The 25241-nt window shown below is 53.3% G+C and overlaps 1 protein-coding gene across 1 annotated transcript in view; it reads right to left on the bottom strand.

Moving 5' to 3' along the window:
- Positions 1-25241, bottom strand: part of C4H10orf90 (chromosome 4 C10orf90 homolog) — a 145069-nt gene that overhangs the window by 20726 nt on the left and 99102 nt on the right. Inside the window, 2 exon segments of the mRNA XM_053922909.1 lie at positions 17724-18831; positions 24331-24401. Coding sequence (XP_053778884.1) covers positions 17724-18831; positions 24331-24401 — 1179 coding nt within the window.

Genomic DNA, 25241 nt, shown 5'->3' with positions numbered 1-25241 from the left:
AGAGGAGAGGGGCCCTATGCACAGGAGAGATGCCCAGGGACAGGAGAGGGGCCGGGGGAGAGGAGAGGGGCCCTATGCACAGGAGAAAGGCCCAGGGACAGGAGAGGGGCCTGGGGATAGGAGAGGGGCCCCATGCGCGTTCATCTTGCTGGCTGTCAGGTCGGCCGGCGGAGGAACCACTTCCTTCTGACACGGAAAAGGTGGGCGTCAGACAGCTGTGAGCTGTTTCGCACACACACGTGCACCACTGGCCGTGAATTACACAGAGTGGCCGAGGGGTGTGCCCTCTTCTTTCCTACACCTGCTCCCCCTGCCCTTTTTGGGTCTGACTCTCCAACTTACTCATCATTTTGAAACACTAGGGAAAAGGATGGTCAGTTTGGTTTTCACTCAGCCTTTGAACCTCTCGGCGCCCCAGTCAGGTTTTTCCAGCAGGGGTGTCCAACCTCTGGGCGTCTCTGGGCCCCACCGGAGGAAGAGGAGTCGTCTCGGGTTGCACATTAAATACAGAAACACTAACGCAAACAAAAAACCTCATGTTTTACGTAAATGTGCGATTCGGTGTCGGCCGCAGTCACAGCCACGGGGCCGTGGGGTTGGACCCCCCGCTCTAAAGCTTCTCTCTGGAAGGGCCGCTGCCGGCCTCCACCCCCCCCCCCCCCCCGGTTCCTCCAGGCCCTGCCATGCGCGAAGCCGTCTTCGTGCCTCATCTTGACGCCTTTCAAAGAAATCCTTGGGGTCAAACTGTGGCCCTTAAAAAGTGAGATTCCAGGCACAGACCATCTTGAGGTTGCGTTAGTGCTGGTTGATTTAAGAAAAATGCTCACGAAAATGGTCATTGTTTGCACCTTACTCGCTGGCCTCAGGGGACGCGGGGCAAGGGGGTACCAGACCTCTTTGTATTGTTGTACCATGTCTCTAAGTCTGCAATTAGTTCGAGGGTAAATGTTTTTAAAAACGGTCATTTGCTGATAGGTTAGAACAGACTCGACAGAGCAGCAGTTTTCACCTGGTTCAAAGTCATTCTCAGTACCTCTGGAACGGGACGCGCTGGCTCTGCGTCCGTGGGTGCACCCGAAACAGCATGGACATGGGGACGGTGGCGTCCAGTGCTGCAAGTGTTAAAACACCCTGAGGCTTCTCAGCTCGGCTCCCAGTGTCCATCAGTCTGCTGCTGAGCAGAGGTGGGCCGGCAGCTCCTCGGAATTCCGCCGCCCCCCCCCCCCCCCCCCCCCCCCGAGGTCAGCTCTGCTCACCACGCAGTGTGCGGTCCTCCAGAGAGGCGAGCACACAGACCCTCCCAGGACAGCCAGGCTTGCGGCACGGCACCGTTCAGAGAGAGGGAAGGTGTTCCACATGCAGACGGTGGAAAGAGTTTGGGATGTGCACCCAGAGACCAGGGCCCTCCTCCTGCCTGGTGCCACCTCCCACTGACCCTGTGGCCGGGCACAAGCCACCCGGCCTCAAGTTACTCATCTGCACAATGGGACGGCAACCATCCTGCCCTGCAAGGAGGAAATGGACACTGTGGAAACTCAGGAGAATAGTGCGTGGTGCAAAGGTGAGTTTTTGTTATAGTTTAACCAGCACTCAGAGAGCCCGTAGGTAAGGCACCGCCTTAAAACTACGATCCTCGATAGGATGTGGGCAGACTCCTTATTACAAATGTAGGAAGACACACATGTGTGAGGAGACGCGGGCAGGGAGACCGTGGCTCCATCCTTGACCCCTGCCCCACTCCCACGCCCAAGGACTGCGTTTCCTGCGCATTCTGTCGAACCAAGTGGAGGAAGGCCCATGAAGGCCGGTGCGGGTTAGAGGCTGCACCCCCTCCTGTGGTAGACAAGAGCTGTCCTTTGGGGGGCAAACCAAGTCATCATCCTCTGGAGCTCAAGGGGAGGGGGAGGGAGTGGAGGAGGGAGTCTGGCAGGGAGGCCTGCTCTTCAGCCCCCCTGGCTCTGGTCTTGGCCCTTAAGTGTGCAAGCCCCTCCCTGCGTCACATCAGGGGCTTTTCTGCGGGGAAGCAGGTGAGAGAAGAGGAAGTGGCGCGAGCTACAGGGGCCAGGGAAGCTCTGAGACCCTCCGGGGACCTTCAAATGCACAAAGGGGCCTGAAAGGGCAGCCCCAGCCCCTCTGCACCTTTCTGTCACTCTCCTCACCTCCCGAGATGCCCTGACACCCGGCTGCTGATAATATGCGGGCCCCGGGGTGCGGAGGGATGCGGGGAGATTCAGGCTAAACCTCTCCTGGACCCCAGACAGCTGTCCAAGGTCAAGGCAGGCCTGCAAACCTCCAGAATGCCTCAGAAAAGTCCTGTCGCAGCAGGACAAGCCCTGGGGTCACATAGGTACGCCCTGGAATTGGGGAGGCGAATTCAGTGAGAATCGACAAGGCCTGTGGTTACAAGCCAGGTGGCAGAGCCCACCCTGCCCAGATCAGAGGGCTTCGGGGTGAGCCCCCAACCCTCGAGGACACAGCTGGGGACGTGCCTTGCAGCCAGGCCCCCATGTGGCCACAGGCCTGCTGTTATTTATACACTTGGGTGAGGGGGGATTTTCTCTCCAGGAAGATGCCTTTCTCTCATTAACACTAACGAGCGTCACGTGGCTAAGCTGAAGGCATTTCATCTTCCAGATCTTCTAAAAATAAAACGTGGTGAAGGAAAACATATGTATTGTTTCTATTTGAGATTGTAAGAACACAAACAAAAAGGAAACAGGCGGATGCCGAGGGGTCGGCCTGTTCCCCGGCGGTTACAGCGGCAGATCGGGCACGTGACACTAAGCAGGTCTGGCCGTGGGGCAACGGGAGCTCCTGCTGAGCGTGTCACACGAGCACAGTTTACGGAACGCCCTGTCGTCCCTTGCACAGCACACCCCTCTTCTCGGGCTGATGCCCGGCATACTGAAAAGCTTCGCTAGCTAGTCGACTATGGCAGGGCTGTATTAAGGTTCAAGGTGAGGGCTGTCGTCGAGAAAGGTTTACTGTAAAGAAAACTACTAAAGGGGGAGTTTTGGGAACGTCCTAATGACTTTCACTAGACATGTGCAATGACATATGGCGGTGATTAAAAAAAAAAATCTCTTGGCTCTAATACAATCACACTTAAACACACAAACACCCTCTTAGAGTTCCCTGTTTACAGAAAAGGCGGCGGTGAAGTGTCAATGCTATTCTAACCCTAACGGCACCGTGGCCCACACTCCACATGCCACGCAACAGTGGCACAGGAAAGTGAACTTCTGGTTGGCCTCGCCACGCGTAACCACCATCTTTTCTAAAAGCGGCTCAATTTGCTCAGTCTTCTATCGGTGTGACCATCTCTAGTTTCTACCTAGGGTCATTCACGGTTTTACTTTTCCCTCCACTTGAACCTGTAGGCATCTTTAGACGTGGCCACGCCTGCATGCACAGCTCGGTCCAGAGCCTGGAACCTGCAGACACATCCCGTCTCTGCCTGGCGGTGAAGCCTCTCCCGAGGGACGGCGACCGTTCGAGGTCCATGCCCTGTCTCATGCATTTGAAAATGACTCAGTGACTTATTCACCCCCAAATCTAGGTGATGCCTTCACTCCGTCCTTTCCTCCACTCCACGTGGAATTTACCATAACCAACAGTCCTGAGAACTGCACCTGAAGCCCACCTTGAACTTTTCACTGTCGCACCTGGGTGGCTCCCCTGCTCTGCTCATGTCTCACCTCCACCTGACAGCTTGATAAAATGTAAGCCCGGTCATGACAATTCTCTGCTTAAACCCTAACAGCTTTCCATCCCACCTGAATTTCTCCTGACGTGATCTGGCTTTCACCGCTCCTCCCCTACTCCTTTTCCTCTCTGGTTCCACTGGCCTTGGCCTTGACACTGGAATGTGCCAGCTCCATCTTGACCACACCAAGAGTTGTTGATCAGTTGTCCCTCTGCCCCAAGTGCTCATCCTCCCCACCTTTACAGGGCAGGCTCCTTCTTACCGCCTGGATCTTGGCTGAAACGTCACCCACTCAGAGATGTCTTTCTTGACCCGTCCATCTAAAGAAGCCAACAAATGCCAACTCAGAAGCTCTCACTGCCTCTCAAACTTTCTCATGGCGGCACTCCTATCTGTTGCCCGTCTCTATCCTTTCAACAGCAAGCCCCATGAGCAGGGACCTCCCAGACGCCTGGCTGATGCCTGGCACTCAGGGACACTTGTCAGGTGACTCACATCATCTTGTCTCAGGAAGGGCACTTAGCCCACGAGGAGCCTGGCAACATCCTCAAGACGCACTTGTCTGCCAGGCACCAGCAGATGAAGAGATAGAGACCCCACCCGAAAGTGTCATGGGCAGTTCTGACAGTTCCCAGGGGTGAACATTAACTCAATAATTCAAAGGCACTTTCTCAGGGTCAAGGCTCCCATGAGGAAGCAGGGACGGGACGCCAACTCAAAGACATGGCTGCCGGCCCCGCAGAGCAGGCAGGGTGCAGAGTGTGCGAGGAGGGGTGATTCCTTAGTGCCCTTCTGGTAGCAAATCCAGGTTGCTCTGAAGGAGCCTGGGCGCTCTCGATTCTGGTGGCCTCGGGGAAGCCTGTTTTGAGACGCAGCCTAATTCCTGAATGGCAGGCAGAGCCAGCTCTGCGCTCTCCTGGCCTTTGCTTCCGTGAACCTTTGCTCTGCTCGGGAGCGTGCTGGGACCCTTCCTCACCTGACCCACGGCCTCAGATGGGCAGGGGCTGCGAACCCACTTGGCTGGAAGGGGCAAAGGGGAGGGTGCTGTGTGCAGCCAGCTCAGTGGGGGCTGGACATCAGCAAGACCTCAAGTGGACCTCTCTCATTAGAGCCGCCTCACCATGGGCATCCGGTCCAGCCCTTTTCTTCTCCAAGTGCATTTGCAAACCAGGTGGCAAACTTGACCCATTGCAACTTGACACTCTCCCTCTGCACACTATCTTAGCAGAAGCACAGGTGGGTAGAAAATTAGACAGAAGCCAGGTAGACAGAAGAGTGGAGACAAAGAAGCAAAGAGAGCAGTTACACTTGGACCGAAATCATTTACTTCCTACAGAACGGGTAGTTGCCGCTCTAGCTTTTCCCTGGATTTGAAATCACACACTTTCCAGTTCTGACACGACTACTGGTTGAGCCACGGGAGGGCCGTTTCCAGGGAGGAAGCCGGAGATCAGCACTGCTGGACACGCAGACAAGAGAGCAAGCCCTGGCGTGTCATCCGGGACAGCGAGATGCTCAGACTTTGTCTGGGATTCGACGGGGGTGCATTTTCTTGCAGACAAAAATTAGTCCACATTTTAAAGGGCAGCTTCTCTGCTGGAACGGGAACAAGTTAAGGAACAAGTTTGGTTTTGGCGACACTTAGTTTTAAGTTCCCCGCACGTGTGACATGAAGGGACCCTTGCTGAATAACACGAGACAATATGCATCATTCACAGATTCACTGCATTTCAAAACTGCCGTCTGGAAGCTCTTGTTGGTCGAAGCAACACGCTGCAAGACAGTCACAGTATGTGGTTTATATCCCAACGAGGCTGTTATTAAATAAATCTTTTAAAAAGTAAGCCTGCTCGCCATGTGGCCAGCAGGTCTGGACGGGGCGGGGACAGCGGGGAGTCACATTATTAAACGAAGAGCCTTTCATGCTTAGCAGGTGGAGCCCGAGTGAAAGACGCCGGTGCGCACTTAGCATCCTGCTCTCTGCTAGTCTTCGGACTCACACTCTGATTTCTTCTGGCAGAGGAACTAACTCAACTCAGCTGCGGAGACTCCAGCTTTGGTGCTTCAAGTTTCATAATGTGATTAACGGCTCACATCCACTTACATCATGTTAAAAACCCTCTTCCAGTCCTTTTGCTGCTAACCCTGGACTCGGTGCCTGCGTGACGACTTCCTCGCTGCTCGGGAGAAGAGCAAGCGGCTCACTTGAGAGCAGGGAGCTGAGTCTGAAAAGATCGATGACATTTTAGTCCAGTGAAGGTTGTCTCAGAATACACACATGGGGTTTGTGAGTTGATGTCAGTGATGTATCCTGACAAGGAAATAAGAGCGTGTCTTCAGAACACGACCTCCACATTCACGCCATCACCACGGCTTTCCCACCAGCTGGATGCAGGCGCCGCCCCTTCACCCAGGCTTCAGAGCTTCCCCAGGGCCCACGGGGCAGCCGAAGCCTTCGGTCCAGAACTTCTTTTCCATGGTGCCCACGTCCTGTGTGCAACCCTTCAGGCCTCCAGGGACCCGAGGACATGTTCCATTTGTCATTCTCTGAGACTTTCTGCATTGCGGTATCTTCCATGAGTGGCTCCCACCCCTGGGATGTCCTCCTGCACCCCGCTGATGGCATCTCCCTGAGACGTCCCAGCTCTCTCCCTGGAAAGGAACCCCTGCTCCGCAGGCTCAGCCTAGGTTCAGATGCTTCCGCAGGGTGGACTTGGGCTTGTTTTGCATTTCTCTCTCTCCAGCCCGTGTGTATCTTGGGCCAGAGAAAGCTACCTTTCCTTTGTGGTATTGCATGGAGCACAGTAGTTCATCCACACTGTTTTCAATAAAAGATGAAAACGTGTTACTTGTGCAATCCAGGTCTTTGATGCATCGAGTCTGTCTAGCTCCAGCATTATCTGGTGTCGTCATAACAACTCCAATTCTCCGAAGGCAAAGAGATCGGAGTCCAGTAGAGGAAAGGTAAAATGCAAGTTCACCATGACCCCGGGTCCCCACCCACTGGCCCAGATGGCGCAGGCTGACCGCCAGGGCCCCGTGACACAGCAGGGTGCAGGGCTGGTGCAGGAAGACTCTGGGGAAGGCCCCGAACACTGAAGAGCCAAAGGGGGTGTCGAAGAGCAGACAGTTTCCGAAGCAGGAAACGTTCATGGCCAATAGCAAACAAGTCCACCTTACTTGAAATTTGGACTTAACCGAGAATAAGACGCTGCCTCTCACCTGTTAAGGGAGCAAAGGGTAAAAATACACGTGTGATGCTCAGGTCTAGAAAGACCGTCCGGAGGCAGCCTGTCCTACCTGGCCAGTGGCAGTGTGCGCCGCGGCCACCTTGTAAAGCAGGTGTTAATACAGAATCAAAAGCCTTAAAAAGATTCCGGGCATTTCCCCAACACTTCTCCTCCCAAACAGAACTTCAGAACGCAGGTTCAAGATGAATACACCAAGACACGCGTGAAGTGTTCTTTAGGGCGGAGCGAAACCAGAAAGCAAGCTAACTGCTCAGCACTCACGGTTAAAAGTCCGGATCGCCACATCTGAGCATTAGCTGTTCCACATATCCGCTGAGCGTTTTTAATAACAGAAAACTATGATAATGTGAGAAAAAGCCAATAATGTAAGGAAAACCACTTTAAAGAATAGACACCATTTAAGTCTAATTATGTAAATGACGAGGCATACGATATACATATACAGGAAAATTAGCATCGTAATGATGAACGTTAAATTACTCTGGAAATTTTATTTTGTATAAACCCATGTATCTTAACATTATTTTTTAATGGGTGGCCAACTTAGGGTTTTACTGGAAAAAAATTAATGAACGAGATCTGTATTTTCTGCAGTATAGTGGACTGGCTACCCAAACTGTTATGCCACAAAGCAAACAAAAACTCTAGAAATAAACCTAACTACATGTTTCACATGTACGGCTCAGCTGTCAGGGAAGCCTGCAGCCGCTTCAGCGCCCTCCAGAGGACGAGCGGAGAGCAAGCCCGCCTGCCCTGAGGGCCGTGGCGGGCTTCTGCCCATCTAGAGCTGGGGTTTAAGGCCGCGCAGAGCCCAGGAGACAAAACGTGGCTTTTGAGGGTGTGGGAATGCAACGTGGAAGGAAGCCCCTGAGAGGAATCTCAGTTCACGATCACGACCTGATCCCCTTTCGGTATTGGGGCCAAAATTCACACGGCCTGCTTAGTAGGAGCAACCATAAGCTCAAAATTTAGCACAATGTAAGCCCACCTGGGACAAGCACAGAACCCTCTAGAGGGACTCAGAGATTCTCCACAGATAACGTTCCCATGAGCAGGAGCTCAGAGTCATAGTAGCAATATATTGGGTTGGCCAAAAAGTCCGTGTAGTTTTTTCCATAGTGGTGCTTAGTCATCTTTAACTTCACTCGAAACAATGTTGTTAGATCGTATTGTGACAGCTGTCATATCAGCGTGCATTTTAAAAAATACTTATCAAAATCGGTGAATTTTTGTGCAGCCATTTTGATATTGAAGAATGAGGAAAATATGCAACATTTTTGGCATATTATGCTTTATTATTTCAAGAAAGGTAAAAATGCAACTGAAATGCAAAAAAAAGAGATTTGTACAGTGTGTGGAGAAGGTGCTGTGATTGATTGAATGTGTTAAAAGTGGTTTGGGAAGATTCTTGGTACTGTTGACATTTTTGCCAAATAATTCTTTGCTCTGGGGCTGTCTTATGCTTTGGACGATGTTTAGCAGCGACTCTGGCCTCTGCCCACTAGAAGCCAATAGGAGGAGACAGCTGGCATACTCAAAACATGCAAATCAATAAAGTTATTGGTGAAATAGAAAAAGGTGTCTTTTATTTTACAAAAAAAATGATATGGACTTTTGGGCCAACCCAACATGGGAACCAGAAATCACACAAGAAACTAACCCATTACCTGAAGCCAGGTCGCAGAGTCAGACCCACTCACAACTCCGATGTTAGAAACATCAGATGCGGGACAGAAAATTATTGATGTGTTTGAAGAAATAAGAGTTAATTAAAATTTTAAGTGAAGAGCAAGAGACTACGTAACTGACCAGAGTGACCCCCAAAACTAAAAAGCACTCCTGAAAATGACAAATCCGCTCATTAAAATGGAAAACAGATGACTTTAAATATAGCTGGAAACAGAGTTAGTGAAGTGGAATAGAAACCCGAGAAATGCTCACCGAATGCATCACCGTCAAGGGGAAGTGTCGGAGGAAAGGAAGACAGAACGAGACCGTGTAAGGTGCGTCTACAGGCGTACGCCCCGTGACGACCTACGCTTCAGTCAGCGACAGACTGAATACGCTGCGGTGGTCCCGTGAGCTTCGAATGGCGTATAATCCCCATGCTGAAGGGGAAGGCTGGGCCTGCCTCAGCTGTCACACGGCCTGCCGGTCCTGGGTGGTTCCAATGGAAGAGGCTCAGCAGGCTGTCCTGCACCCTGAGCCCGCCGTGGCCCGTCTGGCGCCCAGCATGGCTAGGGCCTGGAGTTGGCTAGGCCGTGAGGGGAGAGGAGAAGTCCATCCACATACTTATTTTTTAAAAAATAGTCTTGACTAACTAGAGTTTAACCTAGAAATATAGTTAGTTTATATGGGAAAAGCAATGTAATTCCCCATGTTTGCCAAACAGAAAAATCCTACCATATCCCAACAGGTGCATAAAAAGTCTACCAATGTTCCACATCCATTCATAATAAAGCTTTTGTCAAACGAGGAATAGAAACAAAGAATAACCTGAATACGGGATGGGGATGGCTCTGAACAGACATTTCTCCAAAGAAGACACACGAACGGCCAATAAGACCCTGAAAATTCATGCAGCGTCACTGCGGAGTCCTTAGGGAAACACACGCCAAAGCCGCAGCGAGATGCCGCCTCACGCCATTCAGATGGCTCTCACCGGAAGTCAGAAAGTGACGGGTGTGAACAAGGCATGGAGCAACTGGAAAGCTTGTGCCTTGCTGGTGGGAATGCAACATGGTACAGCCGCTGTGGATCCTGGAACGGCGGGTTCTCAGAGAAGCACACGCAGAATGAGCACAGGGTCCAGCGATTCCGTTGCTGCATCTGTGAAGCCCGAAGCATCGAGAGCAGAGGCTCAGACCAGGGCCTGCACACCTGTGCTCACGCGGCATAATTCACGGCGGTCAAGGAGTGGGAGCAACTCAGGCGTCCACTGACCGACACCTGGATGCGCGAGGTGTGGTCTATGCACACAGCGGAACGCGATTCAGCCTTAGCAAGGCAGGCAGTGAGGGCGCAGGCTGCCGCACGGATGGACCTGGGGGACGCTATGCTAAGTGAAAGAAGCCAGCCACAGAAAGACAGATGCTGTATGAGTGCACTTAGGTGAGGTCCCTAGGGTATTCCAGTTCAGAGAGACAGGGATTAGGTTGAGGCGGCATTTTAAAAATAAAATAACCAAATTCTGGAGAGGCATGATGGCAGCCAGTCTCTCACCGCCTGACTCCTGCCAAAACGAGCCGCATCCAATGCCAACGGTTGCCATTTATCAGTGTCTGAAACATTCTGCACCTTCGAATCCACAGACAGTAACAGAGTAGCTCTTGCGAGTCATAATATTCAAGAGGCATGAATTTCTGGAGTGAAACAATGACATAGATCAGGGAAACCCTTGTTGAAGCACCAACTTAATACATGAGTGGCAATTTCAACCAGTGGAGAAAGATGATCTCATCAATAGTGGGGGGCCAACTGGGAAACCATTTAGGAAAACTAGATCCTGACCTCACACCCTCTGAGGAAATCTGCCCAGAGGGTGTGCAGGTGTCAAGAAAGGAGCTAGACAGGAACGTAAGCCAAAGACGTCTATTCTAAGCCTGTCAGTGAAAACTAAGGGGAAAAGATTAAGAATAACATCTGAATGTCAGAAATTACCATAACCAGACATGATGACTAAATGCAACGTGGTATCCTGGATGCGATCCTGGAACAGAAAAAGGACACTAGTGGAAAAGCTGGTAAAATTTGAATGAAGTCTATAGTTTAATTAATAGTATGGTAGCAATCATTGGTTTCCGAGCTTAGATCAGTGTTTCTCCACTGTGGGTGGTGTTGCTCCCCAGGGAACATTTAACAGCAGGATTATTTTGAGGTGGAGGCAACTGAGAAGACACAGGTGCAGGGAAAGCCCTCTGCCCTCCCACTATTTGCCCGAAAGCATGACATAAATTCAAAAGGGTGTCCCTCCTTTCTCCTCTAAAAGGAGGGACTGAAGTTAATCACCGGGGACCACTTTACACCCTGTCAACCTGGAGATGCCACCAGAGGAATCGATGTAAAATTTGCGAGCTTCTACCCACCACTAGTTTCCTTTCATATGTTTACCTTCTCCCTCTGCCAGCCGTGGATGCCTACACCTGCTTCCCTTTTGCCTGCCATTTCCCCACAAAATTCCTCTTTGTGGAAAATGCTATATGAGCCAGAGTTCTGAGCCACCACTTTGAGTTACTATTTTCCCCTCGGTAGTAGCTCCCATGTGCATATGAGAAATACATGTTAATAAACACATTTGTGTTTCTCTTATTAAATGTATCTTTTGTTATAGGATCCCCAGAGGGAACTTAGGTAGAAGGAACATTATTTTTTACCCCCTTCCCAATCAGGAACAGAGCTCTGAATCAGGGTGGCAGGACTCAGGTGCCAGCATACCATCTGGCCTAGGTAGTTTGAAAACACATCTCAGGTCTGTCTAGTGCCCTCCCCTGCTTAAGACCACCTTTCCCCACTCTGTGATAACAGCCACTGAACCATGTGGGGTTGCTGGGATGCCGCACATGTGAGCTGTGGTATTCTACACCTTCACGTGGCTGAGACCTAACGCGGGAAATAGATGACCCTGTGGTAGCGATGTGGACAAGATTCTTCATTCAGCTACAAACTCTTCACACAACACAGTTTAAGATGAGTTTATGGCTGGTCCTACCACCGTCATTCACCTTTTATTCTCCAATGTCAATAACAGAAAACAAGATACACATTACAGAAAGATCTAAGCTTCTGCTTTAAGGTAATTTGGAAAATAGCAAAATAAAAAATAAAAAAAAAAGCAAGCCATCAAGCCAAAGAAATTAAATACATCACCTGTTTCTCACATTTTTTTGCTTTTATCTAGGGTCATCTATATCTGAAATACTTTTCCTTACAGAATTCACCATGTTATTATCCCTTCCTCTCTCCAAAATCCTGTCTAAATTGACTTTCTGCAGACAGCTCAGGTGAAACTGAAGACGGACGATAATCACAGCGTGCTGAGTTCCCACTATGCACAATGCCCAGTGCTCCTCGGGAAACTCCCTCAGAGAACACGGGGTCGGCGACTGGCAGTGTGGGAACTGAAACCGAGATGCGCCCCTTCCCGAGCCCACGGTGCTGCCCTGGGCCACCCGCTCATCGCTGCTCTCATTCACGGGGCGCTCTGAGTCCCCGTTTACAAATCCGACCATCATCCCATCAGCCTGCTACAGGCCTTGAGTCCATTCCTCTCACTCTCCTTGGCAAACCTGAGCGGGTGGCCCAGAAGAATGTCTGTTCCTATACAATTGTGGGGCTGGGACCCATTCGCACAACTGAGGGAGTTAACCAGGAAGAAGGAAAAAGCCCTTCTCTGCACAGAGAGCGCTGGGCTGGCTGACGTGGGCGTCCTCTAGAGGCCCTGCGGACTCTGGGCCAGTGTCTGAATGTCCTGGTCAAGGCTTCTGGGGCAAGGACACGGTCTCATCCAGGTGTGCCAAGCGTTAAACAAAAACACCTTCGAAGTACGTCTGTAACGCTGTTCATACACTTTGTTTCTTAGGCATTGAATCTGACCATCTGAAGGGCGATAAAGTTGTTCTGTGACAACAGTTGATTGTTCTTGTTGAGGTCTTAGAGAAAAACAGCAGTTTAAAACTTTTCCCCCTCAATTTTAAAACCCGGTGAGGAGGCTACAGCCTCCACCTTATTTTTCACAACCTACCTCAGGACAGGAATGTCACATGGCTCCCCACCCTTTCCTCGCCGGAGAGCTTTTGAATACGGCCACGGGGAGAGGTGGCTTGGAAAAGAAAAGGCAGCAAGCTTTTAAGTGACCCTGACATCAGCAAGGCTTTGTTGGGTCATCGGAATGACCTGTCCTCCAGCTGGCACCCGGGCCCAAGCAAGTGCCCTGTGCTGGACGTGGAGAGCTCAAAGCCAAAGGATCAGACCTGGAGCCTGACCTCAGCGACAGTACTGTCTGGAAGAAGAAAAGGACCCTGGGACATAGCAAATACAACACATCACGTTAAAAGGCCATAAAATTCCTGGGAGGCAGTCCTGGAGAGATGGGGCTGGAGGACGCACTGGAGGCCAGTCACAGAGTGGGGAGCAGCGAGCGCTGCTGAGCGGGTGGTCCACAGCCACAGCTAGAAGGGGGTTTGGGCACAGCGTGGGCGACTGGTTCTCAACCTAGAGCGACTTTGTCGTCCCCCTGCCCCCTGATAAGGTCTGGAGACATTTGCGTTTGTCACACCTTGGGGGGGAGGGGGGGCCAAAGCATCTGATGGATAGAGACTATGAAACCCCTATAATGCTCAACAGAAAGTTATCCGGCCCCAAATGCTGCCACTACTGAGACCCAGAGAGCCAAGGCAACAGAGGGGTGGGGGACACTGAGTGGGCTATGGCCAAGGCCAAGGTGGGAAACAGGAACCGTAAAGCAAAGTCTTCCCCTTTACCAGCAATCTCAGAGATGCCAGCTCAAACACAGCAAAACACCATTTTTCATCTGGAACTTTGCAGAGGTTTGCGAATTGCTGCTAACCTTGGCCAGGCACATTCAGAAGGGTCTCCACCTGGGTTCCTCCTGGAGTCTAACTTGACGTGGTGTGTCAAGAAACTTAAACAGGCTAACACTCTCTGACCTCGACATTCTGTTTCCAGGATTTTTTCAAAAGGAAATAATTCAGCATCCAGAAGAGTCCTGTAGGCCAAGTCCTCACATTACTATCATTCCAAAGAGTGAAAAGCGAGCAGCACCTTTAAGGACCAACGGTGACGACATAGCTAAACTCTGATATATCCGCAATGCACATCACTTTGTAGGCGATGAAGGCCGTCCTTGTAAAGCGCCGTGAATAGCAGGGCTGTGTACCGTACCCCACGGTGCTCAGTGGCAGGGGCCCAGGGGGAGGTTGCACCTGCAGCTGAGTCTGAGGCAGACTCTCTAGGGGGCTCGAACCAGACACACGCCGTCTGTGACGTTGTCTTTCCTTGAGTAGTGCCCATCCTTGCCTCATGAAATAAAGCCCACTCACTGCTGCTGGGGTTGAGTCCAGCGGCAGAACACTGGGAGACACGGCGCTCCTCTGGCTGCCCGGCAAGGAAGCCCCTTGGGAATCCTTCCTCTCCGGGCTTTTGCATCTTTCATCACCAGTGACACTATACTCCACTGGAGACTCCTGGGACCCACACCACTGGAAGCCTGTGGCCAGCTGGGGGATTCTAAGACAGAGGGTACACTGTAGAATGTCAGTGCTTTGGGCGGGCAGGTGTGGGCGAGAACGGCACGCATCAGTACCTTCTCCAAAAGCATCGGAACCAACACTGTTTTAGGCACACAATACGCAGCGAGCAGAGAGCTGTGTGGGTCGATGCCGTACATCCTGCAGTACACACGGAGAATGAGATTTCAGACGGGGAAGGACTTCTGAGCCAGCGGATGTTCTCTGGGCCAGATGCCTGGGCTCGTTACACTGAATTGCCCATGGACTGTGTAGCTCACTCCCTCAACGTGTCCCGCTAGCACAGCTGCCCCCCAGATACGGCGTCACTCCTCATGCCCATGAGCTCTCTGCAAGCAGCCCCTTTGACAGTGACGGTGGAGACGGCCCTGCTCAGGGCTGTCCCTGAGAAGTGCACAGCAGGCCAGACACACAGGACTCTTCTCAGCTCTGGCCCCTGAGGCCACACGGGCTTGGGCAGGTCAGTTAAGCTTCAAGCCTCACTTGTCTTCCCTACAGAATAGGGATAAAGGTGCTCTCTCCACAGAACGGCTTGAATGGTGCAGAGTCACAGGTACAGTGGATGTGGGCCAGGATTGGCATCTGGGGTTTCACGTTATGGCTGTTGATAGGATGATGATGACGACGATGATGACGATGACAACAGTGGCAATAACGATGGTGAAAGTCTTCCTTACGACACGGGCAGAGCTTTGTATGATGCCCACGTCTTAGGTGCTGGCAGGATGCTCACTAACGGTGGAGATGTAAGAAATAAACACACGGGGATTGAGGAGGTGAGCAAAGAGGGAGCCGATTCCTAAGCTCTGAGCCCCCAAAAGAGAACAGGTGCCCGTGTCGCTTAGCACCTTCGTCCCGGCAGTCACATTCTATCTGAACCGCACAGAGTGTCTGTAAGTACCCCTTCCCCGAATCTTAGCACCCTTTTGGGGTGTGTGTCCCGGAGACTCGCTCGGGAGACAACTCGTGGGACTTGCTGACTAACGACCGGCGCTCAGGCTGCCCGCCTCCTTTGCAGAACCTCCCAGGCTGCCCACCGTGCAGCCAGACATCAGCAGGCCAGCTAGACCAGATGCCTCTCATGAGGTATCTGGAAATCCTCCAGATGAAGAGCATCAGGCTCGGTAACTGAAGGAGGAAGCCCCCTCCTGACAGCATGGGCCGTCGTCCCAGGAGGCTGGCAGGAATGCCTCGACGAGACCGCAGTTCTCCGACAGGAAAACACCGGCAGTTCTCAGAGTGTAGTGAGCATCACCACTGTGGGAAAGGCACTTGCGTCGAGGCTGAAGCGCTTGGTCCAGACCGAAGGTCTGTGAGCTCCCCCCGGAAGTGCTGGGTAGATCACGCTCGGACGGCGGAAGTTAGAGCACGGGCTTGTGCATTTCAGGCACGGGCTCTACGGTGTGGACGAGAAGTGCTTTCTTGCTACCTGGGAAGAAGTGCGTGTCATTGCGAGTCAGCTTTGAGGGAGAGCGCACAGAGTGCAGGGATGGATGTGTGTGGGGTGCACATTTGTGTACATGGGGTGAGGCGGAAGCAGGCTTACAGTTGTGAGTCCATCCTTGTCGTACTGTTACTGTTTTATTTCCCACACGAACAACTGTAAACGTACTTCCGCCCCACCCTGTATTTGAGGCCTGCGCCCCACACGGTGAGCCCAAGGTTCTGTGGTTTTGAACTTCAGGACTAAGGGACCCAGCGTCACATGGAACCTCTTTCCCTCACAAACCGCATTGTGGGCAAATAGAGCAGAAACGTCTTCAATCTTGATGGGACCTCCGGGAGCACCAAACCTACCCCCTCTCCAGTCGCCCAGAGGTGGAGACAGCCTCGAGCGCTCGTGTGGCTTGTCCCTGATCCCTGGGCCAGAACAAAACAGATTGGCAGCTCTGAAAAAGGTGACCTGGCCTCCGTGAACACCTCTGTCTGCAAATGGCTGAACGAGGCCATGGATGTTAGGGCCACTGAACTTCTTTAAGTTTAAGAGTTACCCACCGGTGAACCTCCCGGACAGAGCGCTCTTCGGCAGGGGCAGCCCCCGGGACGCGTGGCATTAGCTCCGAATCTCTGCCTAAGACAGCCAGTCACACAGCCACAGGCAACGGTCTCCATGCCAGCGCCAGAAACACGCTGGGGTTTTCCCTGCATGCGCCCCCTCGGGGACGAGGTTTGAGACCCGGCTCTGGTGGTCGGAACGCTGCTTTGGCGGAAGTGCCGTAAATCCACACTATTATTTCACAGCATGAGACCCGAAGACAAGCATGTGCTTCCACGGGGGCTCGCAACAATGTAGGTCAGTGTTTCCGGAACCTTCAGCACCAAAGAAGAGGAAGTTGGTGGCTTCAGCGAGTTCTTAAACTACTCGTGCGAGGCCCGTGCCAGCAACCCTGCCACTGCTGACGTCTCGCGCCCTGGGCTGCGTCCGCACTGCTCACTTAGGCGCCCCCACAGTCTAATCCGTCTGGAGGCTGTGTCTGATCACCCAACCAGCCTCTGAGCGTTCAGGACACGTTACTCTTGCTAATGACATCCATTCATATTCCTGCGCCCATTATGGCTTTAAAACGTTCCACGGTCATTTTTATTAATTAGCAAAGCTTTAATGGACAGAAATTGCACTGTAAGATCATCACGCATATGCTGCCTTTTCAATTTGACCGCTATCATTAAACATTTCCCCCCAGTGGAAAGTCACTAATTCATAGACCAGAGTCTCTTGCAGAAAGGAAAGCAGGAAATCGGAAGTTCGCACAGAGGAAGTGGGGAACTCTGGCCTCCGAGGCCTGCTTGCCCTCCCTGACCTCCCAGGGAGGGGAGGGGGGCCCACCAGCCTCAGGGGTCCTGCCTAGCCCAGGGAGGCCATGCAGACACAGCCACAGGTCCTGGCCAAGCTGCCCCAGAAAACACAGCCGAGGAAGCAGAACACTCTGCTCCTGCTGCTGGGCATGGAGAGGCCCCAGATTGGCTTCCTCTTGAAAATGTCCCATAATTACTACACACACATATGCACACACTCTCTCTCTTATGGAGCCGACCCATAAATACCAACTACCAGGTCGAACAGTAGAAAGGCCAGCACTCGGGCACCTGGGATACGCAGACACTGGGATCAGAGAGACAAGACCTCTGGGGTGGGCGGCAGCCAGTCCTTCCCGGCCTGTTTTGGAACGACGGGGGCCTAAACCAACTTCATTTGGGGGCTACTGTTTCCTACTTGTTACATGGGGTCTGGAAGTATCATTGGAAACATAGCTTTGAGGGAAGTCTCACCACGCACGAAAGTGTCATCTAAGGAAACATTCGCAGCACCAACCTCCACCCCGAGCGGTCCGCCACCACCTGGGAGCACAGCCCATGGGCGTCTCCACCAGGGCAGCTCCTCAGAGTACGTGCTGGAGAAGAAGCTCCCTGTCCACGCTGGCAGGGCACTTACACTGAGCACCTGGCTGGTGGGGAGGGTCGGCGGGGGCAGTCCTGGTCGGGAATGGGAGTGTCACTCACCTGCCCGGTAACTCCAGCCTGGAATGTGAATGGACAGCTGGTTGGTGTGAATGCGGGCTTGACAGCACGTGGCAGGGGCCTCTTCCCCTTTCCTCACAGCCATCTGCTGAGCTCCCACAGTGGCGAATTCTGCATCGTCCAATGGAGGGGAGCCACCCCAAGGACACGTGCCAGTCCCCAAATGCACCTGCTCCAATGCGGGCGGCACCGCCGGGGTCCAGCGCGGGCCCAGGAGGCCCGGGCCCCCCTCCGTGAGCTGCGGCTTCAGGGCGCTGCTGATTGGCCCTGCGTTGGCTGTGCCGCCTGCCCCATCTGGTGTCAGTCCGTGGGAACTGCAGCGGAGGTTGAGGGACAGGACGGACCTGTGCATCTCGGGCCCAGCCAGTCGCGCTTGCTCAATGGGGACGGAGAGGGGCCTGTCCAGATAGTAGATGGCATTCGGACACTGCTGGGACACCCGGAGGTGGACACAGGAGCTGAACAGCAGCGGGCTCTTTCCTGACCGTGGGGGGTCTGGAGGAAACCTGTTCTCTCTGTGGTCCACGCTGGTGACCCAGTACTGGTGTCTGTCACACAGCGGCACGTGGGCCTCGGGGAACCTTAGCCTCATCACAGAGCTGTTTCTGGAGGACTCTGCGAGGGCAAAAGGCCCCTGGTGCTGACCTGGAGGGGCCCTGCCAGTCGGGGCAGAGGGGTCCCTGAGCAGAGGGTCCTGCGCCCTGCACCTGGTGCACGGGGGGTCCCCCACAGCCCCCCACACCAGGGTGCTGGCTGGGGGCCCCACACGTCTGGCCGTGATGGTGATGGATGCAAACCCTTTTCGGGGGCTGCTGCCCGGCCTCTTCTCTTTGGGGGGCAGCTCAGCCTCACGTCCTCGTGCCCCGGCCGGAGTCTGAATCCCTAACTGGCCGGGGAGGAAGGAAAAGGCCCTGTCAATGGTGACCCCGCTGCGACTGGCCAGAGCCTGCTTCACGGGCCACGCGGGAAGCCGAGGGTCCGCACACAGTGCGGGCAGGGTGGCCTCATCTTCTCTGGACTTGCTGTCATCCATCAGCTGAGAAATGACCGTGGACGAAATCATTTTCGGGCTGGGTGCTGCCAGAGTCCCCTGCAAATGGAAAAAGATCACAATTATTCAAGCAGTCCCCTGGAACGCAGGCAGGGGACCCTCGGGGGCCAATGGGACACTGTGCCCAACACTCTCACCCAAGACCTGCCACCCCACCCCCAACACCCCACTCTGAGCATCCCTTCTGAAGGGTGAGCAGCCCAGATCTGCGCGTGAGCTGACTGTGCCTCTGACTGGGGAGAGGTTTCCGCTGCTGGTGTCCCTTCGCAGTGCATTTAGTGGTGTGGGTGTGACGGGGTCATGAAATCTCTCCAGTTGCCCCCACCAGGCCCCGGGGCCCCCGACATAGGCTCGGAGGAGGACGCAGGCTCTTGGGGAGGTAGGTTGGCTTTCCTCCGAGAGCAGATGTGAGTACAGGGAGCCCCCCAGCCTCTGTCCCCAGCTCCCTTTGCCGGTTCAGACTGGAACCCAGTCCCTCCCCAGGACTGCCATCACGGGGTCAGATCCCAGACTGAGAAACAATGGCCATCAGACACCCAAGCCTGACAACTGCCTAGACCGGTGTGGGCCCTGAGAACCACAGGCCAGAACGGGGTGGGGTGGGGGGCTGGACCGAGACAGGCATCATTTGGCTGCCTTCCGGTTGCTGTCCGTGTAACGATCGGGTATCTTCTGCTTCCGAACCAGCAAACTGCAGGTTCTAACAGTCAGTCACCAGTGTGTCCGAAACGGTGAGCCGCGGTTCTTAACACAGCGTGTGTTAACCAGGAAAACGCTCTCCTGTCCCTGCTGTCTTTGCTGTGAGCGTGGGTGACGCACTGCAGGAAGCTGCACGGAGACCGACAGACCCAGCAGTCCCGGACGCTCACAGGGACCCTCGCCCCCACTGGGACCCTCGCCCCCACTGGGACGTCCACCATTCTAGTGCGTAAAGCAAGCCCTTGCATGGAACCACACGGGATCCAAAATAACGCTGGCGGCCACCCAGCCCCCACTGGCTGCAGTCCTCACTTGGGAGCCCGAGGGCATCCTGGGTGCTCACACTGAGCATTAGCCCTCCACCTCCAAAGTGCCGGGGAGTCACGTGGCAGGTCACGAGGGCGGGCTCCCCAGGCTCCGGAGACCTGTGGGCAGGGCCCAGGTGGCTGCAGGTTCACGGACATCCTGGTGTGGGTGACCCAGGAAGCCCACTTTGAGAAATGTGAACTGAGTCACGGGGAACAAACAGCCTGCATGTGGTGACAGCCAATCGTCCTCTTCCTGCGACATGATGAGAGAGCACAGGGACACTGTCCTTTTCTTTGGATTAACATTAGTCGGATTAATGACTGACTCTGGTGACATCAGCCTGGCTCCACACACAGAGGTGGGGAGCCCAGGGCTTCGTGCCCTGCAGGTACTCCAGGGAGCCAACGGGGCATGCAGGTGTCCTTGAATCAGCCCACCTGGGCCCGGCCAGTGCGACTGTGACTTCAGTCCCATCAGAGGCGAGCAGACCGGGCAAGAACAGCGATGGCTGCGAGCGGCAGCTTGTTTCTGAAGCTGCGGAGCTGCTGAGCACTTCAGGGTGACACCGTTCCCAGGGTAAGCGCTGACAGAAGGCAGTTCCAGAGAAAAATCTCCTTGCCTTTCCTGCCTCACGGGGAAGTTGCGCGGCCTGAGACGGTGATGGCGCGAGAGGACCTCTCCAGGCGGGAGCACGGGAGACCACCCCAGGCTATGGCTGCCCCTCGAGGCAGAAGACTTCGGCGGCGGGTATCTGATCTGTCAGGCCTGTGCAGGAAGGAGGGAGTGTTCGCATCAACACCTCACAGCGTCTCAGTGGAACTCGTAATGAACACATTTGGCTTGATTTAAATTGCTCAAATGGAAATAACCCATCCCACGCCCAGTAGGTTGACATTTTGGTGATGCGAGTTCGGAATGAATGCAACCTTTTAGACATACATTCCGATCTCCATAACAGACAGTCACGGTTGAACTATTTCTTCATTCACTCGTCAGACGAAGACGCACTGAGTACCTCCCACACGCCAGGCTCTGTGCCGAGGAAGCTTCCTGGCCTCCCGGCGTTAGCAGACTGGAGATGACGTCAAACAGGTTATCAAATGACCAGGACAGGGATCATGCGGGTGACTTATCCTGTGATTTTTCAGCTGCTTAGACACAGCTTTGACAAAAGCCGCAACCAACAAACCGCTAGAAGCTAGAAAGGAAACGCCACGTGCGCTGATACACATCGCACTCTTGTTTGGGAAGATCCGTCTACCAAAGTCTATTTGCTCATTGAGACCCATTAAATAATTAAAGATAAAACCCGACGTCTCAATATCAGCACCACTCTGCTTGGGCAGCCACGACAAGGGACACAGCCTGGAGCTTAAGCAATAGACATGGATTTCTCACGGCTCTGGAGGCCGGAAGTCCAAGATCAAGGTGTTGCAGGGCCTGTTCCTTCTCAGTTGCCTTCTCTCGGCCGGGAAACAGCTGGCTGCTCCTGGTGCCCTCACGAGCTCTTCCTCTGTGCACGTCTGTGTCCTACTCTCTTCTTATCAGGGCACCAGTCACAGTGGATCAGGGCCATCCTAATGACCTCCTTTAACCTGAATTACCTCCTTATTTTTTTTTAAAGATTTTATTTATTTTTAGACAGAGGGGAATCGAGGGAGAAAGAGCGGGAGAGAAACATCACTCATTGTGTGGTTGCCTCTCGAGTGCCCCCTACTGGGGACCTGGCCCACAACCCAGGCGTATGCCCTGACAGGGAATCGAACTTCACATACGCCTTCACACACCAGCCAGGCCTAGTGACCTCTTTAAAGCCCCGTCTCCAAATACAAACACGTTCCGCGGCACTGAGGGCTACGATTTTAACGTAAGTTTGGGGGACACAGCTAATGACTACAACACATCTCTTTGTGTCCGGGTCTCCTTTGGGGCTGGGAAACCAAGGACATGAGGCAGAGGGGCTGTTTGATGTGCCTAAGTCACCTGCTACATTGAAAACAGGGCAAAATTCCTTAAAAAGCTGTCAACAGCCTTTGCATCAAATATCTTCCCCAATGAAGCCATTTCGATGCGTCACCCCCTCTGTCCTCCATCCTGGGTTAGTTGAACATAGCGTTGAAAAGGAGATCTTTTATCTAAAATAAACTGAGGCAAGAGTCTGAAAGGAAGAAGACAGTCTTGCACTTAAAGTGGAATGTTCAAGGCCACAGAAAGGTCAAATGAACAGCTGGATCTGGTGTCTGGCTTGGCTGGTAAATCCCCCCCATTCCTGACCGGCAACACACACTCACACGGGTCCAGTTCCCTTCCCAGAAATGCTGCTTGAGGATACTGATTCCTTTTAAATGCTCACATGTGCTTTTGTAGAGCTGGCAACAGCTTTTATCGTTTCATACGCTTTACTGAGTGTTTCTAACTTCATGTTTGTGCCTGAGGCCTATTAATAAGGAAGGCACCATTTCGTAAGTCGAAGTGGATGGCCCGAGAAGGCGGGCCCTGAACCACTGGAGTGACAGTGCTTCCATTTCTGCAGCGATGTGTTTCTCCAAAGGATGAGCATCTAATCTAATCTGTAGCTTTGAAATCTAGATGTTTCTCCACAAGGCGATTCCTTCCTCTTCCAGAGCTGCTCTGCAACCTGCACTCTTTGCCAGAAGGATTCTTTGGTCCCATCTCCCTACAGACACACCGAGGTCACCTCCACATTAGCTGCAAGTGTACCTGTTCTGGTCACGCCCCTGTGTCATCCCTCCAATTGATACAAACTGAGACGGATGCACACATTTCAAAACGCCCTTACAGCCATTTCATCCTGACTATAAGGGTGTTTTCAAATGTATGCATTCGCTTTGGTTTGTAGCAATAGGAAGAGAGGGTTTTAAGACAAATGGGAAAATTGGAGGGTTTCTCCTTCTCCATGCAGAACCTCGTCTGCCCGTGCATTTACTAGGAAGCACGGGGTTCGATGCAGGGTGACATACAGCCTGGAAAAGCTGGCAAGAATCCAGATTTTTTTGAAAGGGGATTGGGCAAGTACACCATGGCCTGCAGAAATGCATTGTCACCCTCTGCAGAAATGACAAAAAACAAACAAAACGAAAAACAATTATAAAGAGTTTAAATGACACGGGAACGTGCCTGCAGCTACAAAAGCTGTGGATGTTACAGTCATGTGTAAGAAAATGCACCACGAAACTAATGGAGATAAATAGATACAAATGTTTCCTTATTTATCTCTTTCTGCTTCCCCCTAAGTGTCTACATGGAGTTGCCATTACTTCTGTTAAAAGGAAAATTTAAACACTGTATTTTGAAGGAAGAAACTCAGTTCCCTAGTTCATTCCATTTGAATCACTGACTGGCTGAAGAAGCGACCGCCGCCGGTCACGTCTGCAGCTTCCGTGGATTTTGCAAAGAGACAGGGACCTCATGCTGGCTCAGCAGGAGAGGTGGGCTCACGGCAGATATAACGAGAGGGCCTGGGTTTGGAGGGCTCCATCATTTGAAGAGCGCACACGGGGGCAGGCCTCAACAGCTCAAAGCGAGGAGGGCAATCTCAAAGTCCCACTATTCCACAGCAGATGTGCCGGTGTGAGCATGTGAGCGAGGGTGTAACAGACATCCAGTCACATGGCCCCCAGCTCTGTACCAATAGTGACCACACTGATTAATTTTAGCATCAACAGGAAGAGGCTGAAATTTGCCTGCTCGATGTGAAGAACAGGTAGGAGAACCCTTTAGGTGATGTCCTTCTTCATTTCTTCAGGTGGGAGAGACAACAGTTGTCTTGTAAACCGACGTGCCCGCCCCCTCTTTTCTGCAGGAAAGTCTGCATTTTAAATTGTGTTGCCTGAAATGATGCCCTTTACAGCAAGGTAAGGACAGAGCGCGGAGCCAGGCAGCCAGTGAGCTGAGTGATTGGGGCGAGCCAAGGACTGGAGGGGCCTGAGCTTGAGCTGCCTCATCTGCAGAGCTGGTGCCTCGACCGCCCCTCCCCGGGACGCCAAGGGTGCGGGAAGGGCGGAGTGAGCCAATGGGACAGAGCCCCGCGGGCGGCGGGCTCTGCTGCGCTCTGTGTGCAGAGTTATTGGTTTTCTAGGACCAGAAACATTTCGTTTTACAAATAGGGCCTTTCATCCCTTCCCCGCTGGACACCGCTGGCCCTATCTGCGGTTTGACCTCAAAGCCCCTGTCCGCCACCTTCACACAATGTTCTCCCGCTTCCCCCTCGGTCTCCGGCAGATTTGTTGGGGCTTAAAACTGAGATGCTCTCACTACGCCCTCCGTGACTCTCCAAGGTCACACACCATCGGTGAAGGTTACGGAAGCAGCGTCCAGCAGGCACACTGCACGCAGGGACACGCGCACGCTGTGACGTCACAGGTCTCAGTCAGCGTGGGGGGATTTCCCGCTGCATCCCTCTGACCTTGGGCTAAGCGAACAAACTGCGAGCACATCCTACGGAGGCCAGCGACCCCGTTCTACAGTTGGCTGCCTTTTGCTGACTACTCGAAGTCAGAAACATGTTACCTCGGCGAAGCCAGACTTCTCTGTAACGTCAACCCGCAGACTGTCTATACCATACTGGTTGTCCCGTAACCCTAGGCAAAAGGAGACAGTGTTGCTACTTTTTAGTACAGGGAAAGACAACGTGGAGAGGTGACTCTGTAACAGAATTCAGCGTCCCCTAGTCCCCTGCTCGTTCGGCTGCCCTCTGTGTAGGCTGGGCTCGTCATCATCCGGTGTACTGGGCTGCACGTGAACTCCTTCTGCACAGCTGTTTGTTCCTAGACTCGGTCACGACTGAATGGGGTCCCCTTCTCACATCTACCCGCGCCCTGAGTGTACGCGCAGGAGAGCAGAGAATCCCATCTGTGGATTTCCCAACCCACCAGAGGTAAGCAAGACAAGTACCAGACCAGCTCTCCTCTGGCCTCCTAACGCAGCGTTCTCGAAGGAGCAATGTGGGACCCGGACACCGATACTGAAACCACGTCCGAGTGCCCGAGGGAACTTTGTGACAATCCCGGGAAGATAGCGAGACCCTGTGGGCAGCCCTCCACGTAAACGTCTGCCACGGGAGAGCCGAGAGCGTCATCAGGGTCAGGTCCAAGTGCACGGTAGTGGGCCTAGAACTGGAGGGCGGGGTCCAGTCCTGGCTCTGCCATCGACTAGCTCAGTAACAGTGGGCAAGTCCATGGGGCCACGTGTGGAATCCACTCCCTCGCACGCCTGCTCTGCACACCCATGGAGCACGGCTAGAAGGAAAATGCGCGCTTCCAGGCCACCTGGCTGCCTCAGGCCCTCTGCCCGGGCATCTTGCTGCTAATGCAGGATGGAAACCGAACCCCGGGAGGGGAGTAAAGGTACGAGGCTGTGTGGCCCCTCCCCCAGCCCTGGTAACAGCATTGCCCCCACAACGCAGATATTCTGGTGGAAAT

The sequence above is a fragment of the Desmodus rotundus genome, chromosome 4, assembly GCF_022682495.2.
Source record: "Desmodus rotundus isolate HL8 chromosome 4, HLdesRot8A.1, whole genome shotgun sequence".
Lineage (NCBI taxonomy): Eukaryota > Metazoa > Chordata > Mammalia > Chiroptera > Phyllostomidae > Desmodus > Desmodus rotundus.
The sequence above is the reverse complement of the archived record's forward strand: the minus strand, read 5'-3'. Positions and strand labels throughout refer to the sequence as shown.